This window comes from Zea mays, chromosome 5 (genome assembly GCF_902167145.1).
Source record: "Zea mays cultivar B73 chromosome 5, Zm-B73-REFERENCE-NAM-5.0, whole genome shotgun sequence".
Taxonomy (NCBI): domain Eukaryota; kingdom Viridiplantae; phylum Streptophyta; class Magnoliopsida; order Poales; family Poaceae; genus Zea; species Zea mays.
Window position 1 is genome coordinate 33,661,012 of NC_050100.1, and position 19,440 is coordinate 33,680,451.

The 19,440-nt window shown below is 47.3% G+C and overlaps 1 protein-coding gene across 1 annotated transcript; it reads right to left on the minus strand.

The window, feature by feature from the left end:
- Positions 1 to 15,483: 15,483 nt before the first annotated feature.
- Positions 15,484 to 17,630, minus strand: LOC103626200 (uncharacterized protein). The gene is made up of 4 exons (XM_008646599.2): positions 17,158 to 17,630; positions 16,658 to 17,037; positions 16,461 to 16,539; positions 15,484 to 16,297 (listed from the first exon to the last, which is right to left on the minus strand). Exons 1-4 carry the CDS (start codon positions 17,318 to 17,320, stop codon positions 15,780 to 15,782), a joined length of 1,140 nt encoding a protein of 379 aa, XP_008644821.2. The 5' UTR covers positions 17,321 to 17,630; the 3' UTR covers positions 15,484 to 15,779.
- Positions 17,631 to 19,440: the final 1,810 nt, after the last annotated feature.

Here is a 19,440-nt window from a genome sequence, read left to right on the forward strand (position 1 = left end):
TTTGTACAAGTTCTATTGTGTCCGAAACTGCCTTCGGCCAATAGAAACCTTGACGAAATAATTTCCTCAACAGAGCTCTAGGGTCGATATGTGATCCACAGATACCAGAGTGGATTTCTTTTATCAGCTCTTGACCTTCGTCTCTAGAGATACACTTGAGTAGATACGAGCAAACACCCCCTTGTATAGCTCCCCTTCAATCATCTTGTATGGTCTTGTTCTAGCTTGCATCCATTTGGCATATACTTTGTCATCAATTGGATGATTCCTTTGAAGAAAAGTTATGATTTTTTGTCCTCCAATCCTCGTTGTGTGTGAGGGAGACTGTTAAGATGGCGATTTCCATTAATTTCACCGAAGGTGCCTTTAATATTTTGAAGAATACTTCGTGAGGCAGAGGGAGACCCTGTAGCACCCAAAATCCAATTTTGGGTGTATAAATAGTTTCTCCAAAGTATTTGAGTTAAAATGTACTTTAATAAATAGATTCCTTTCTTTATAAAGTATATTTGTCTAAAGAAAGAAATAGGAGTATTAAAATTTTGATAGTTCAAAAGATAGAGTTAAAACTTTGAACTAGAATTTGGATTAAAAGAGAAAACACAGAAAGAATTTTTAATTGTTTAGTTAGTGAGACTATTCATTATAGATTATGTTACTAGGAACCTTCTCTTAGTAGGAAATAAACCAAAAGTCCTTGTACAAAACAAAATTATTTAGGAATATTCATTAGAATATTTAATATGATGTATGGGAAATGTTTTGTTAAGAATAATATATTTGATGTATATATGTATTTAATGGATAAAACAAGATAATAAATAATTAAAAAATAAAATTTAGCTATGCATTATGTTGGGCTTTTGGATGTGCATTTAGTGTATTTTGAAATTTAAACGCAATTTTTGAATTCAAATTTGAAAACTGAAATTAGGAAAAGAAATATAAAAGAAAAAAGAATCAAACCTACATTGTTTGGCCGAGCTTCACAAGCCAGCCCAACAAACCCACCTGAACGCCAGCCCAATTCCTATTGCATGGCGCTGAATATGAGGCCTTTTTGTTCGGCATGAAACTTTTAAATTGTATGGGAGTAAAACATGTGAAGGCATTTGATGATTCTCAGCTGGTTGTCCAATAGGTATTAGAAGAATATCAATGTTTTGATGGTACTCTAAATAGTTACCTTGAAAAGTGTTGGGGAATAATTCATTCTTTTGACGAATTCAGCATTCAGCACATCTATAGAGTTGAGAATCACAGGGCTAACAATTTGGCACAAGATGCATTAGGTTATCGGATAAAGCGAGGGGAATTTCGCAACACCGAAAATCTGATAACCGGTACAGGGCCAATTCCCCAGGTCGTGGACTGTCTGAGTAAAGGCTCCGGACCGTCCAGAGTTACCAGGAAAGTTCTCCTAATTGATTCGGCTGGTAAGGAAGCCAATACAAGTGACTGGAGGACACCATAATTAATTATCTACAAAATCCCAGTGTTAGGACGGATAAAAACATTAGGCGTACAACTTTCAAGTATGTTTTAATGAGTGATGAACTCTACCGCCGAAGAGTCAACGACGTCCTGCTTAAGTGCTTAGGCCCAGGTGATGCTATATTAGCCATGGTCGAATTACATGAAGGGATTTGTGGTACCCATCAATCGGCTCCAAAGATGAAGTGGTTGTTGCGAAGGTCTGGCTTCTATTGGCCTAACATGATAGCTGATTGTTTCAAGTACTACAAAGGATGCCAAGTATGTCAAAAATTCGACGACTTACAGTTGGTCCCTGCAGCCGAATTACATCCTATCATCAAGCCTTGGCCTTTCAGAGGATGGGGATTGGACTTTATAGGAGAGATTCATCCTTCATCATCAAAGGGGCATCGGTTCGTGTTAGTTGCCACTGACTACTTTACCAAATGGACCGAAGTCGTTGCTCTGAAGAACATGACACACAGGAAGGTAATTAAGTTCATAACTAAACATATTATTCATAGATTTGGCATTCCCGGGACCTTTACTACAAATCAAGGGGCTTCTTTTATGTCAAAGGAGGTAGGTGAGTTTGCTGAATCATATAGAATTAAATTGCTCAATTCGTCTTTGTATTATGCTCCGGCCAATGGACAGGCTGAGTCTAGTAATAGAACATTGATAAAAAAGAATATATATGATAATCCTAAGTATTGGCATAAGATTTTGTTCGAAGCTTTGTGGGCTAACAGAATATCTAAACACCGTGCTACTAAAGTTTCTCCATTTGAGCTTGTCTATGGGCAAGAAGCAGTTTTACCCGTGGAGATAAATTTAAATGTTGTCAGGATCGCTAGGCAAAATGGCTTAACTATCAGTGATTATTATAATTTGATGATGGACAGTATTGATAAGGTGACCGATAAAAGAGTGGCAGCCTTAGGAGAAATAGAAAAGGATAAGATCATTGTAGCCAAGGCCTACAACAATAAGGTCAAAGCTAAATCATTTCAGGTAGGGGACCTGGTGTGGAATACCATCTTGCCTCTAAGAAACAAAGACCGGAAGTTTGGGAAGTGGTCGCCAAGCTAGGAGGGTCCATACAAAGTAACACAAGTAATATCTGGTAACACTTATCTACTGCAAACATTGCAAGGCAAAGATTTGCCGAAGGCTTTGAATGGGCGTTTCCTCAAGCAGTACCATCCTAGTATGTGGCAAGATGTTTAAGAAAACCAATGTGATCACATCGAGTTTGAAAGGGAAATAGGGTTAACCTTTTTGTACAATTTATTTTGGTGGTTGAATGTCCAACACAAACATATGGACTAACCAGTATGCTCTTGAACTCATGTATTACATGTGCATAAGGTTCAACACAAACCAATAAAAGATTCAAGTTAGGGACTAAATTGAACTGGAACAAAGAACTGAGTGTGTTGTGGTCTGGCGCACCGGACAGTGTCTGGTGCACCAGGACCGTACAGGGGCCAACCAGCCACTCTCGGGAAAACGCAGGTGCGCTCCGCTATAATTCACCGGACTGTCTGGTGAGCCAGCGGGGTAACGGCTACCTGCGCGCAACGGTCGACTCTGACAGCGCTACAGTGTCGCGGCAGAAGTCAGAGGGGCACCGGACTGTCCGGTGCACCATGAGACTGTCCGGTGCCACAAGAAGACAAAGGCGCCAACGGTCAACTGCTCTAAAACCCTAACGGTTGGGTGACGTGGCGGCACACCGGACACTGAACAGTGAGTGTCCGGTGGCGCACCAGACTGTCCGGTGCGCCCATCGGCAGCTGCCTCCCAACGGCTACCTTGGTGGTTGAGGGCTATAAATACCCCCCAACCACCACAACTCCAAGACACAACTCAAAAGACCAAAGCCTCTACAAGTCCCAAATTCATCTCAAACACTTAGTGACTTGTGAGAGAGAGATTTTGTGTTCTTTTGAGCTCTTGCTTCTTGGATTGCCTTTCTTCTTTTCTTTCTCTTATTCTCAAGTGCTTTGTAAGCGAAGCAAGAGACACCAATTGTGTGGTGGTCCTTGCGGGGTCTTAGTGACCCGTGAGATTAAGGAAGAAGGCTCACTCGGTCTAAGTGACCGTTTGAGAGAGGGAAAGGGTTGGAATAGACCCGGTCTTTGTGACCTCCTCAATGGGGACTAGGTTCTTTGGAACCGAACCTCGGTAAAATAAATCACCGTGTTCACTCGTCTTATTTCTTGGTTGATTTGTTTTCCCTCTCTTTGCGATTTGAATTTAACTCTAACACTAACCACCGACCTTAGTGCGTGTCTAAGTTTATAAATTTCAGGTTTCGCCTATTCACCCCCCTCTAGGCGACTTTCAGAGTTAGTTGCTTTTGGTTCGCTTAGCTCCACCAAAAGGCATGGGGCATATGTTGAGCACCAAATTGAGAGGCCGGACGGTCCGCGCGTGTAGAACTAGTTAGGGTTCCAAGTTTCTTGCTACAGTTGTTGGCTAGATTCGCGGAATTAGCTCAGGAAATCTGTTTGTAACGGGTCTAGCCCCCCTCCTCTATAATACAAAGTAATACATCCAATTAAGAACGAACAATCGAATGAATAATCAATTTATCTCGCATTTATTTCTTGTACATTTAGGAGTAGTTCTAGTCTAGTTCTAGTTTAGCCTTCTGATCCCCAAATTCTCCGCTTCTCTTCGACTCTACGTCGATTAGAGAAGTCTAGGTCGGCATGCCGAGCCTAGACAACACCTAGGATCTCTCCTCCCCAACGAGGTCCCTCCCGGGAGCGAGATCCAGGCGTCGCCGGTGACCTTCGCCGCCCCTGCGCACGCGCGGACCGTCCGACTTGTAGGCGCGGACCGTCTGGCCCGTTAGGCGGGAAACCCTAGCCCTGTCCCAGGTCGCGGATCGTTCGGCCCCTGGTCGCGGACCGTCCGTGCCTGTGCAGAGAGCACTGTCGCCGGTTCTCACGCAGTGATTGGTGCCCAAAATGGCACCAACAGGTTCGAGGCTCAATGGCTCTCATAATGTAAGGTTGAGTACCTTAAGGACCCCTAGCCAACAAAAGGCTCCTAACGCATAAATGCTACTGAATGCTCTCAGGTCCGAACTGCCCTCAGCACCAGTATACTTCATAGCGCCCTAGGACCTAAGGGACCATGGAAACTTAGACACGTCAGCGACCTGGGACATGAGGGTCCTCGGGGGCTTTGGATTGTTCATTAGTGCCCTAGGTTATAAAGGGCCTTAAGGACTTAGATTATCCTAGCATGGAACATTCGAGGATACCAGGGGCCTTGGTCGTAACAATTTCTCGAGCCTGGTAGACTTTGTGTCTCTTAGTGTCTCTTTATAAAATTTAGTGGTGTTGTTACCTATTTTGATGTTCTATATCGAATTATGGAATGTCAAGCTCCTTGGGCTTAGATCTAGGAAAGTCCCCAAGGGATGGGCCCGAAGGGGATGGTGGTCCCAATAGATGGGTCTAGCTATCGGGACCTTTGGTGGTAGTCAAAGGGATATGTGTTTTGGTGGTAGCCAGGGGTATGATCTTCTCCGGAAGATGAGAGCCGTTAAAAAAAAAACTAGTTAATTTTCGTGGTTTAATTTTAAAGACCTAGATACCGATGAAAAATACCTAATTTTTACGTGCAATGACTACTTTTCGTAGATCTCCGACCGATTTAAATTGATCAGAGTACCGTCGTGATGGATCAAACTCATAAGAATACTACTACTTACATAACCTTGCGCTAGAATTATAAGTATTTTTCTAGTATATCACCCAGCTGCGTGCGCGGTGCGCCAACACAGGAAATCTCTAAAGATATCTCCGATCATTTGTCCTCGTTATCATTACAATCGTTAGTCATCATCAGAGATTTGAAAAGCACTAAAGTTCTTTTTTTTTTCTTTACGATTGTCAACGTCCTCGTCATGGCGTAGGTACGTACGATGCAAGCTCATCAGCACGGGTACATCTACATTCATGTGCCTGCTTCTCTGCCGCCCCTTTTCAACGCATAAAGCTACTACAGTACGTGTGCTGCAGCTCCAAGAGAAAGGAGGTGAAGTGTGATCTCGTCCAAAAGCCTGGATTTTTTTTTTTGGCAGGCACCTTGAAAGGGAAATGAAGTTGTTTGCAGAAATAAAACCAACACGCGCGTGCAGTATTATTTGTGTAAAAAAAAGAACGGTAGTTTTCCTAACAATTGAGAGTAATCTTCTTCTTCTTTGTTTCCTCTTAAATTACAGAGTGGTGCATGACCACACGAGCTGACGTGTCCGGGCAACCTACGGCTACGTACGTGAGTAACACAAAATAAATCACGTGCTACTAACTAAGTACGCTTGACTAAACAATGGATCAGAGCAGAGAGCTTGCATTGCCCAACAGCTCCACCACACACCACTTCGTTGCTCCCCATGACATTCCTGCTACTGCTAGCTCCACCCACACCAGGAGACCGGTGCAGGTCACGGACTTTCATCCCTCCCTCGCTGGGCACGTGAATATGTAAAGGGAAAGGAGGAAGCTAAGAGGCCGGAGTGGCGCTGCGTTGGCGAATGATGATGGCCAGCAATGATCAGCGGCAATGGATGGAAAAGCTGCGTCGTCTCTTTCCTCCGTGCGTGCCAGCATGCTAAGGGGCATGGCTTTTGTTTTCGGCAGCGGTGCTTAGATTAGATGAGGTGAGGAGGCGCCGCGCCAATGCATGAATGAAAAATGAAAGGGTGGGGTAGCTATAGCTAGCTCGCGAATATTTATCCTGCAAGCGCTAGCTCGCGAATCAGCATACAGACACCCCTCAGATTACAGCTTAATTTCCCTATTTGATGAATAAATAAGTTTTATTAAATATCGTCTTTAGACAATAGGATAAATAGGTTTTTTTAAAACATTTCTCATGATAAAATAAATTATATCTATCCAACTTTTTTAAATAATATGGATTATCAAATAAGATGTCGGTGGTACGGCACGCTGCCTGCGCGTCACAGAAATCGCAGAGACGTGACTACGAGTTCAGTTACCAAAAACGGGTGATTCGCGGTTGGAATTCGAGCTCGGCTTCTTCCGCTTGTCTTTCGAGTTTATTGGATCCGCAGTATCCCTAACAACGGGCTTCAGAAAAATGTTATCCCCAACATTGTAATTGGACTTTCGGTATTATAACAGTCTTTTCTTTGGTATTTTAGTATCCTGCACAGACTTAACCGTTGTCCACGTTCATCAACGACTAATCACCCGCAATCCTCCCTTGTTCAACTCAAAGACCCCGTTTCGCAAGATTCCCACAACAATGGCGACCGCGTCGGCGCGCCTCCGCCGCCGTTGTCGAGTGTTTGGAACGCGACTTCCCTTTCAGGAAACAGCCACCGACTCGCCGCGGCTGGCTGGGTGCGTGCGTGCTTGCCCAGATGCTGGCCTGCCGCTGACCATTTCGCGTGCCTATATCAGAAGGTTGAAGGCTTCAACTTTCGAAAACCAAGCAAGTTCGAATCAGATGGATGCTCCAACATCAGATGAAAGCATCGGCAGGTCAAATCGAACCATGCCGGACAAGCAGCCACGCGCGCCTACGTCCACCAGATCACAGCACGGCGATGACGACGCCGCCGGGAGCGCGCTGTGCTGCTAGCTGGAGAGCACCCGAGCATCTCCACCAAAAGCACGCCCAGATCCAGCAAGAGCACAGGACTAGCGTTAGGATTGCAAGAATGACCAACCATATAATCTCTCCTTACATTGCAAGAGAAGGTTACAGCAGGACAGCTACTACTAGCACACTACTAGCGGCAGGATTACAACTAGAGGAGGCGGTGGCAAGAACACAGCAAGCAACGGGAGGGAGAACAGAGCAGCTAGCCTAGCACGGACACAGATTATTAACTTGCCGTGTTCGAACCGACGAGCTACTACTTAGCCGGGAAAACTTAGCATAGATCCAGACGGACGGATCTGTTTGGGGCTCAGATCATGCCGCACGTCCAGCGAATCGGGCCCCCTCTCCTTTCGCCGCCTTTGGGAGCGGCGTCTCGGGGGCCGGCGCGATTGCTAGCCAAGTCAGGCGTACACGACGCCGGAGGAGAGCGCCATGAGCAGGATGGCCGCGCGCTCCTCCTCGCCCAGGCGGCGCCTCCGCCGCATCCGCCGCCGCTGCTTCAGCACCACCTCCTTGCCGAACCCCACCGCGCGGAGCTCCACGGTGACCTCGTCCGCCTCCTTGTTCCGCTCCCGCTCCCTCTCCCTCTCCCGCTTGGAGGAGGCGGCGGCCGCCGCCGCGGTGGCCTTCTTCTTCCGCTGCGAGTTAGCATGTGACGAAGTCTGCTCCAAGCGTCTTGCGAAACGGGATCTTTCAGTTGAACAAGGGAGGATTGCGGGTGATTAGTCGTTGATGAACGTGGACAACGTCTAAGTCTGTGCAGGATACTGAAATACCAAAGGAAAGACTGTTATAATACCGAAAGTCCAATTACAATGTTGGGGATAACATTTTTCTGAAGCCCGTTGTTGGGGATACTACGGATCCAATAAACTCTTGTCTTTCATGGCTGCCCGGAGCGGGGAATCTCGACAAAAAAAAAGAATGGCGGCTCGGCTTCCGGTGTCGGTTCTGTAGGAGTGAAAATCGGACCGATACAATCGGATATAAAGCCATCTTGTATCCTATCCATATTTATTTCTCTCGAATAAAAGATCGGCATTTTTCAGATACTTTGTCCCGATAATATTAGTTGTTTAACCGTCCAATAAACAAATAAAATAATGAATACATAATTTTGATAGCTTAAATATAGAAAAAATAAACTAATAAAATTGACATCATCCTGTGGGGGCTATATATTCTCAAGATCCTCACGAACATGGAAACCTATCATCGGCCGCCTGATGCGCCTCCCGATGGTTCACCTTGCGGGACGGATCATCGGGTCACAACCAGGTTGGGTGAGCTCGAACCAAGAAGATGAAGATTAGGGGTCCAGGTTATGCACAGACCGAAGCATCGATATCTCAAACGAAGAGGTTGCACATACTCGAAGGGCTAAACACTCGGCGTTAACTCGTCTGAGGAAGTGATTAAACTCTGGATAAGCAGGACTACATGTCGTGATAAAGGAGATAGATAGAATAGATATTGATCACAACTTGTAAAGGTATAACCATTTGGTCACCTATATAAGACCGAGAGGGTACCCCTACGAAGACATCTCATCTCATCATACACCATCCCTCATCAACCACACCTTAGCACCACCGCAGCTCATTTGTAATCCATATACTCCAGAGCACCTGCAATACACAACCTCAATAGGAAGTAGGGTGTTACCCATTCTAGCAGCCCGAACCTGTATAAATCCTTGTGAAAGTCCAACGTGTTTCCACATGTACCATTGAGTCACAGTCAACGACGCCGTCCTACTTAAAAGCATCATGTGGGTAACCTCGTGGTGCGCAGTCAGGTTATAAACACCGACAGTCGGTGCGCCAGGTAGGGGGTGTGACGTTGATCCAAAACAACTCCATGGCTATCTTCTTCAACATCCCGGTCACCTTCAATACTGGGGTGATCTTTTGTTTTGTATCCCTCTCCGACATTGCAGACCAGGAAGGCGTCCTGCACCGCATTGCGGACCCGTCCGGAAAGAGATCTTCTCCGAAGGCGCCAAATGCGGGGGTGGGCTCGTATCGCCTAACTCCAGCGAGAACTGCGCCGACGAACTGTAAGGTGTGAGGATCTCAACCAGCTTCCGCCCCACGCAGAATTGCAACTACGTCGGGTGGGCCTAGGACCATTGAGGCACTTGTGGCTCGGCCGACTGAGGCTGCACCTCTATCGCGACGGACCCCTTTTTCAATGTCACCCACTCGGGTGTGGACTCGAATCACTAGGGAAAAAAGCGGGTAACCCCGGCACTGGCGTAGCCGCGGGAACAAGACTAGCGACTGTTCCGACCGCTCCGCTCTCATGGGAGACGGTCGATGCCCAAGACACCGCTCCAAGCTCTTTCTTCCCAGATATCCTCTTTATCTAGGGAAGAGTAGAGGACGCACCCATCTCCGACGATGATCCCACTGACTGGTGGAGGAGCCCCGCAACGTGAGGCACATCGATTTTGGAACAGGCGTTGTAACATTCGGTGTCACCATGAAGCTGAGAAATGGGATCCTACTCAACCTGTCTCCCGGGACGAGGCATATGAAGCAGAGAGACTCATGACGACAGAGCGTTGTGTGTGGGCGAGCAATTCCCGACGTCGTGATCACCTCCATGCCTAGGAGCACGAGCGGGAACAAGTTGAGCATGATGCCAGGCTCCGATGCGAGAACCCACTTCTCCTTCGGAACCTACTACCGGACTTCGCTCGAGCACTGAACAAGCCGAGCACCCCGGACGCCAACAGCCTGTCGCGCACCCTGGGCACAGAAGGCTACAGACAAATCCTCACCTAGACTGTGAATCATCTTCTTCCCCCACCCATCTGGCACTAAACATGCGTTGTGTCATCAACTGTCAGCGGGACGCACGGAGCAACATCAATGATTCACGCAATTGTCGGCACAAAGAGGTGATGAGGCGGTGGGAAGAGTACGACCAAGATCATGGTGCACCGGCGCGCAGCCGTGCCACCAGGATAGAGTCGGCAGTAGCCTCTATGAATAGCCCGGCACCAGGCCAGTCAGCCCGAGATAGGTGACATGACGCACGGTATCACTCGCCTCCTAGGGACCGCCATTGCGACCATGCTCGAGAAGATCGCCGGGAGGACCGGGGACGTGCGGGGTCTCAGCCCTTTCCCCCGGCTCCGGGCAATTCAATGGTCGCCTAACTTCAAGATCTCGAATGTCAATAAGTACGAGCCCAAACAGGATCCGGGCGGCTGGTTCACCATGTACACGACCGCCGCCTAGGCCGCCGGAGCAACGGAGGACGTCATGACAGCGTACTTGCCCATCGTCCTCGGGTAAGATGCGTGCAATTGCTCTGACATCTTCCTCGCCATTGCATCGACGACTAGGACGATTTTGTCGCCGGTTTGTCGTGAATTTCCAATCCCTTTCCGACAAATCGGTGCAGCCTTGGGACCTCAAATCCATCAAGCGCCAAAGAGACGAGACCCTCTGCTCGTTCCTAAATTGTTTTCAAACTATGAGGAATCGCATCTCCCACGTCACGGAGACCGACGTGATCGAGGACTGGGTCTAACGACTCGGCTTTCATTCGAGCCATCCTACAGAAAGCTCTAGTCACATCGGAACAACTGTTCCGAGAGGCGGACATCTACATCACCGCCGATGAACGGGCCTAGGACCTCATCGACCATGCGAAGCTAGTGCCTTAGGCACTGAGAAGGAAGGGAACCAACAGCTGGACAAGCGCCGAGACAAGAGGCCAAGAGACAAAGTGCATGTCACTAGGCCCCCGATGACTTGGCCCCACAGTGTGCCACGAGGCAACGTATGAACACTGGATGAGATCCTCGACGCTCAGTGCTCGTACCACAAGGAGATGCACCATACCCTATGTAATTGCAGGGACTTCAAGAAATTAGTCGGCCACGGTCGACCATATAAACCGCTACTGCCGCCCCCACCATGAGGAGAACCAGCTGTACAAGAACAAACGCAACAATAGAATGGGGGTCGTGGTGGCGCCTTCCTGTGCATTGACAAGGAGGTCAATGTCATCTTCTAGGGTTGTTGGAGGCCTTCCTCTTTCGAAGGTCCTCAAAAACATGACTAACAATGTACTTTTAGTATAATGATGATTATCATAGGGATCTTCGATTCATGAGGGGAGTGTTCTCCTTCACCGAAGGACTTCGAGACAAAGGCATAGCCCGAAGGTGACGACAATGAACGACCGGAGCTATAGCCAAAGGGAAACAACTTCGGCTTAAAGTAATGTCAAAGATCAAATATAGAGCTGAGCCGAAGAGGAAAAGACTAGCTAGTCCCTAACGATTTATGTTACAGTAATGAAAAAATGTTAAGGTTATAAATGTACTTTTACCCGGGCTGCGTCTCCTGCCTATAAATAGGTGAACAGTACCACCGTACTGTCCACGCTGGATTATAATCGCTCTTGCATCAGCACCTTCGAGCAAGCCAAAGGTATCAGTGTAATGTAAATTTTGGTAATGTTCATGTGTACATTATGAAATACATATGTGAATGAATTGAAGGACTACGTTCACAATCTCTATGTACTCTTATTACTATGAATGATGAAGGCATGTCCTTCATGACCTTCGTATCAAGATCGTTATATCCAAGAGGAGATAATGCTTCGGAGGACGAAGGTACTTGACCTTTAATAATTGTGTTGCCTTGTTCTTGATTCACAGGATTTGAGAACAAGTGAACAACAGGGGTCATGGGTCCTAGGAGAGCAAAAGGCAGCAGAAGCTTATCGATCGACAGATCCTGGTGGCAACCCACAGTGCCCGACGCTGCCTGTATCGATAGTTGAAACACTCCATCATGTTCAGCTGAGTTGACCAGTGGCACAACTTTGATCACCTTGGCAAGTACCCTCTACTCGTCGACCTTGTGATCCAAGAGAGTCGGGTCAAGAAGGTTCTGGTGGATGGTGGTAGCGGCATTAACGTCACCTTCCCCAGAACACTCCAGTCCTTGGGGATCCCGATTGCTGACCTCATGAGTCGGATACCCCATTCTCCAGCATCGTATCGACTGAAGGAGAGTACCCGCTAGGGCATCTCTTCATGTCGGTCACCTTCGGTGCTACAGACAACTACTGGACTGAGTTCCTATGCTTCGAGATAGCTGGGTTCGAGTGTGGGTACAACACCATCATCGGGAGACCAGGGCTAGCCAAATTCACGGCCATCCTGCACTACCCATACATGATACTCAAGATGCCCAGACCTTAAGGCATCATCATTGTCTGGGACGACTTCCAGGGAGATGTGGTGAGCTTTCAGGGGCTATCCAGACGACCCTCACCGCCAGGCCCTCGATAGCACTTCCAGCGACGAACGACGATGCATCGTAAGGGGATGACCTCACAATCCCCACAAATGAAGCATCTGCCGCTACCACCATGCGGCCAACCGAAGAAACTAAGAGAGCCAACCTTGATTTCTCTGACGAACACAAGACGTCGATCATCAGCTACAGCCTCACCGCCAAATAGGAAGGCACACTTGTCCAGTTTCTGCAAGACAACCAGAATGTATTTGAGTGGCAACACGCGGACATGTCCGTAGTCTCTAGAGAGCTGGTCGAGCACAAACTCAAGGTGTATCCTCAAGCAAAGCCGATCCAGCAGAAGCTGCGTCGCTTCACGCCTAATGGTTTGAGTTAGCTCGCCTAGTAGCATCGGGTTTCATTAGATAAGTAACACACTCGAGTGGCTTGCGAATCCTGTTCTTGTACTCAAAAGAATAAAGTTGATTGGTACATATGCGTCGACTATACCAATCACGACAAACACTACCCGAATGATCCCTTCGGGCTCCCTAGAATATATCAGGTGGTCGACTCTACCGCCGATTGTTATATCATTTCAGAAAAGTTGGTATAATTCCTTGTAGTTCCTGTTAAAAAATATCAATAAATTTAGTAAAGGGGATAGGGAAATTGCAACCTTCGTTTGCACCAACATTAAATTTTGTGTCGTTCAAGGCGCCTCATGTTCTCGTAACATTAATGGGTTGAAGTCTTCTCTAGAGCTAGCCACGTTGTGATGCTAGTCACGCTGTCATCATGGCTACACCAAACTAGTTGCACTGCCTCTGAGGCAACCTGTTCCATGCCGAGGCTAAACTAGGGTTTAGGGGAAAAGTTCGAGGCTCGTGAGCTAACTCAAGCTCGAAGCGACTCGGTTCGGCTCACGGGCCTAGGATGAGCTAGTTTCTTTGGCTCGTATGGAGTCAAATAGGGATGAAAATGGATACCTGAACTGCTATGACAAATTTAATATTTTAAAATAGATATGTATAAAATTTGATGTTAATTTTTTTCTTGTGTCATCAAGCACCTTAATTAGTTTTATACATTATTTGCTCTCTACAACAAAAACGTGAAAAAATATTTGTATATGTATCTGAATGTACCCGAATTTTATATCTATCGTTTGAGAAGATATATGATAATATTAAGGTTTACTTTTTATGAAACTTTACAAACTCATTGCTAAAGATAAGAATATAAATTTACATAACATATTTTATATTCTATTTATTCGCATTTAAAGAAAAAAGACTAAAGAATTGGTATCCAAATCAGTACATGTTTCCATCCCTGCAGTCAAGCTGAGACAAGCTAGCTCGCTCAAGCTTGTGAGCCGCGTCACGAGTTGAGCCCAAGAATTTTTCAATTATATATTATCTACACTCTTTGAACAATTGATTTTACCTAGCATATGCTCTATTATTTTTGTGATGCATATATTAGTTATCTTGTGTAGAATCTAGTGCAAAACAAGTCGGCTCGTGAGCCAACTCAAGGTGGCTCGCAAGATAGGATTGGACCGAGCTGAACCTCTACATTGAGCTCATAAGAAGGTGGAGTCGGCTCGCTCATACACCGAGTTGAACTGTAGACCCTACTTTTTATAAGGTGAAATTTAAAATAAGAAATGAAGAAGGGTGAAATTTAAAATGATAAATGAAGATGATTACGATGTTGGAGATATCGGTGGTACATGTGTAATTTTTGTGAACTTTTGTAACTCCATAGTAGAAGGCTGTTGTGAAATTTGTAACAGGCAAAAGCTGTTTTTTTTTCATGCGACTTTAGGTGAGAGCGAATCCTTTGGTCGCTTTTAATTTTAGTCAAAGTAGGTTGGAAAGTTCAACCGAAAAGAAAAAAATGAGATCGACCTTGCGTTGGAGTCGGATTTTACTTTTCCCGTAAAGAAAAAGACAGGACGATTATTATTCAAATATTCGGTGATACATTTAGGTCCTATTTAGTAGGACTTTATTTAAGAATTGCGGCTTAGAAGCTTCACTATGAAATGACTTCAACGGCTTCGATTTTTCAGCTTCACCATGAAACGACTTCAACATAATGGTAACAGAGTTTAAGAGTGTTTGTGATTCACATAAACTCCATATTCTGTAATATAATTAATTTGTGCGAGTTTTTCTAAATTACTCTTGATAATTAGCAGGTAAAGAGACATAAATATGTAGATCGTGTAACCAATAGTATGATGGGTTATTTTTGTGAAGTTTCACGTGGAGATATGAAAATACGAAAACTGTGTTTTTAGAGCATCCTTATGAAATTGACGTCTATTATCAATTTTTTAAGCCAAAGTTCGTGGAGCTGAACCTGTTTGAGTAGAAAAACCTGTTTGAATAGAAAAGGCTAAAATAGATCTGGAATTTTTGAAGTGGATCTCTTTCAACAGGGCCTTAGAGCAACTCCAGTAGTTCTCTAAAAGACTTCCTAAATCAATAATTTAGGTAGTTAATATAAAAACTATTCTCCAACAGTTCTCTAAATGAACTTTCTAAATTTAACAACTTGTCATCTAACCTCATTTTCTCTCTACATTTGGCAACCATTTAACAACTCCCTAAACAAAAATGTTGACTGCATTATATAGTTTTTGTGACTTATTTTTTACGTCGATAGATACAAAACAAAATTACAACCTATATTTAGAGAACTATTGGAGAACTCATATTTTTTTACTCCAAAATCCATTTAGCAACCTTTTAAATCTGTGATTTAGAGAGCTAAAATTTACATAACTATTGGAGTTGCTCTTACCTACTGCAAAACCACAAGAATATCTACCATTAGTAGCATGCAGAAGCAATAACCGCCCAGTACATTACACAACCGCAATCAGACGCTCAGAGCGCCGACGCGCTGATCACCGTCTGGACTCTGAATGCCGGCAGGAGCGGCCAAAGCGGACGGGCGTCTCGAAGCCCCTCCTGACTTCTGAGGGCGAAATGACAGGGGACTGCCGACGTCGCTGACCTCGCCGGCGACGCGACGCGACACCGCATTCAGTTCAACAGTTAACTGAGCACCATCAGCGACGTCGCAAATGGCGATTCGCGATGACAAAGGGGCAAAATTTTGTCGGGTCCGGCTAAAGTACACATGACGCTGCATTACAACGGGGCGGAGCGAGACTCGCTGCTGTCATTTACACAGGTCTGCTGGTAATGAACTCGGAGCAATGATTAAACTGGCTAACACTAACTGATAATTAATTAAACCGACTGTTAAAACCCAAGCCACGATTCTTGGTCTGACACAATGACGGAAGAAGGGGCGCCGATGGCAAACCGGCGGAGCGAGCGAACGAACGAGAGATCACATGACGGAGCAGGCGTTGGGGTTCTCGTCGCTGAACATCTGGGGCGCGTGGAGGTGGGCGGGGCCGTAGCCGTAGGCTGTCGGGGGCGGGTAATGGACACCGGCGTTGGCGTAGAAGCCGGCGTGGTTGGGCGGTGGAGCGGCGCCGTAGTAGCCGCCGGGAGCCGGCGGGTACGGCATGTACCCGTAGTGCGGGGGCATCAGGTACATGCCGCCGGCGTCGGCCAAGGGAATCGGCGCCACCGATGCGGAGGCGGCGGCCGCGGCCGCGGCCGCGGCTCTATCGTTCTTCCCCTCGGCCCCACCGTCCTTCTTCTTGTTCTTCTTCTCTGCCCCGTCTCCTGCGCCCTTGCCCTTCTTGTCGCCGCCGCCGCCGCCGTCCTTCTTGCCGGGCGCGACGACTTCGACGTCCCGGCTGAGCTTCTCCCTGAGGTACGCCGGCAGAACGGCGGCGTCCATGGTGCCCGTCACCTTCACCAGGTCCTTGGCGGCGTCGAACGCCACATCCTTCACACCTGGAATGGAATCAACGCACAAAATTGTCAGGCCTGGTATTAAATTAAATACTCCCCTAAACCTCGACGAAAAGGCACGCTGTCTTTTGGCTGGGCCTTGGTGATACGCGTGGGGGGTCGATGGGGGGAACAAAACCGCGGCGCCAAGGAACGGAATCCCCACCTTTGATCTTGCAGATGCGGCGCTTGATGCGGTCCATGCAGCCGTCGCAGTGCAGTTGGATCTTGAGCGTAACCGTCTCCTGGAACAGAAACCAGAGCATGTCGTCCAGTTGCAGACCAAGGACAAGGAGGCAGACGGCGACGAGGATCACCGCCGCACGGGACTTGAATAATAATCGGCAAGTATAAGTCACTTACCTCCTTGGGTTCCTTGGGCTTCTCCTCCTCCTCCTCTTCCTCCTTGGGTTTGCCAGTGCCCTTCTCCTTGTCGGCCTTCTTATCGCCGCCGCCGCCGCCCTTCTTCTTGTCGGCATTTTTCTCTCCTCCATCACCGCCTCCCTTCTTCTTGTCGGCCTTCTTCTTCTCTGCATCGCCGCCGCCCTTCTCTTTGGCCGCATTTTTCTCGCCGCCGTCAGCTTTCTTCTCCTTGTCCTTCTTGGGCGAACCGGCGCCGGCGGAGACGATCTGCACGGGCTTCTTGGCCCTAGCCTCGATGCGCTCCTTGAGCTGCACCGCGTCCGCCGGACCGGTCACGACCACCTTGCCCGCCGCCATGTCCGGCGTCACCGACTCCACGCCTGCACGCGCGCGGCCACAGAGCAGTCGAACGAACGGTCAGGAACAAACAACTCCCCCCCCCCCCCCCCCCCCCCCACCGCAAGAAGAGGACTGCGTAACCGCCGGCAACCCGTACGCACCTGGTGCGCGCTTGATGGCCTTGCGGACCTTGTTGGCGCAGCCGGCGCAATGCAAGTCGACCTTCAACACGATGGGCTGCGGCGCGGCCCCAGCGCCGGCGTCCTTCTTCTTGTCGCCGCCGCCGCCGCCGCCGCCCTTGCCCGTCTTCTTCTCCTCTCCCATGGCGGCCGTCTCCTCAACCTGTCACTGTGCCCGCTGTGGTGGTGGTGGTTACGGAAAGCGCTGGGCGCGGAGTTCTAGGTGGGAGGCTGGGGCGCGTTCTGGGACAGAGGGGAGAGAGTGGCGGGTGGGGGCGGCGTTGATAAATAGGCGGCGGGACCGTGCGGGCGGGCCGCGAGCGCAACTGCGCAAGGGGCAGACGCGCAGTGATGGACTGATGGCTGGCGTGGCGGAGGGGCTGCGGCGGCGCGGTGCTGCCAAGTTGCTTGCTGACCGCGGACTGCTGCTGCATGCAGTGGATGGGGACGTGTCTGCGTCCAAGGTTTCCTCTTGTTGTTTCCTTGGCCGTGCCGTTTAATAACGGAAGGTGTAGCGTCACGCATGGCATGGGATTTTGTATCGGAGGGTAATAACTGAGTAGTACAGTACTAATAATAGTTAGTATATGGTAAAAGAAACAGCTGTTCACTTTAAGTGCATCGCAACGAAAAAAGAGAGTAAAAAATCGTGACAGTTGTCACCGATCACAGATACTTTAGGCAATGAAAAATCGTGTGCGGCTTTAAGTGCCTGTGCCGACGACGCCGTAGCGCACACGTTTGGTCGTGCGGCCTGTGGCCACGGCCGTTCGCGTAGCCCTCGGAACGGCCCAGGCCCAGTCCAGGCAAGCCACCTTTGCAGACGCATGGCTTCATCGCCGAGTGAGTTGGGTTAAGAACTACGTTACCACGGATCATTAGATCCGCTCTCTTTCCTCCCGTCAGCAGATTAGGCGCGAGAAGTCATGAAAGATACGTATCCCTTCCCAGAAGCACGACAGAGGAAACACACGAGACACGATATAGGGTTGAGCCTTTGGTCTCTTTTCTCTTCTCTATCTTATGAGGGGGTGTACAGATTCCTTATATAGAGATGTGAGACTCCTTAGAGGCAAAGCAAGTATTTGCCCACATAATCCTAACTAGGGTTACTTAACACTCCCCCTTGGGCGAATACCGTGACCAACACATGCCTCGTTAAAACTCTGAAAACCCCAGTGGGAAAAATATGAAGAAAGGGTGCATGGTGATACATATTGCATTTGCACTTTGTTGCCTCGTTAAAAACCTCATGTGAGAAACTTCAAGAAAACTCACCAAGGGAAAAAGAGTACAACAGCTGTCATCAGGACAGATTTAGATCTTCTGGGATCTAGATTCTATCGAATCTTCTACAAGGGCTAATTTTAGAAATGTGCTCCCCATGATCCTTGCAAAACTGTATCGATATGGCAAAACATTTTCTTCTGGAGTATATGCACATATAGATTTAGCAAACAGATTGCATATCCTTGCAAGGATTATTTCAAGACTCTCACATCAACTCACTTCTAGGATACATGAGGTAAGTGCACGTATCAACATAAATAAGCCACTTCGACTGGTTGTGTTCGATCGACTAGATCTACATATCTGATAGAAACTTTCATAAAGGTCCACATATTGATCAAACTGGCTGATGCCTTCAGAGCATAGAATATGACATTTATTGTCTCACGACTGTGATCAATATAATCATTCGCTCCCCCTGACGATGACATCTGTCAAAGTCGTTATCCCTTATAACTCAAGTATATTCTTCAAGATATATGTCTCGTTGTTCATCTTGAATAACGAGAATAGATGAGGTTGGGATGCTATAATTTTCTATCTTACACCACAATTTATACATTGTTGTGCAAAGCAAGTAACATGTCCTTCTATAGGACTTTAGGGGGTAATATATTTGCAATAGTACATATTCTAAATATGAAACATCGCTCCAGGCGTTCATCCATTGCAACATCTATGATGGTGTAACTAATGTCCATCAAAGATCGTAATCCATCAGGGATTTTTCATCGATCAGATATATCATTATAGTCTCTCATTCTGGCACAACGGGGATATTTTGTCAGTAACACCTAAATCTTATAGGTTTCTGCCATCAGGGCTTTAGAGGATACCGCAATTCCACATATGGTGGAATATACGAGTGTACATACACTCGGTAAAACTCGTGACATGCACATGTGCTTATCAAGCAAACTTCAAGTCCTTTGGTTCCTCATTTCATTCATTCTCGGGTCTATATGGGTCTTTATC

Coding starts and splice junctions, on each gene's coding strand:
- LOC103626200 (XM_008646599.2), bottom strand. CDS start 17,320: ATGGGAGAGGAGAAGAAGACGGGCAAGGGCGGCGGCGGCGGCGGCGGC. Junction 17,038..17,157: donor GGCCATCAAGCGCGCACCAG/GTGCGTACGGGT, acceptor GCGCGCGTGCAG/GCGTGGAGTCGGTGACGCCG. Junction 16,298..16,460: donor CCGCATCTGCAAGATCAAAG/GTGGGGATTCCG, acceptor ATTCCATTCCAG/GTGTGAAGGATGTGGCGTTC.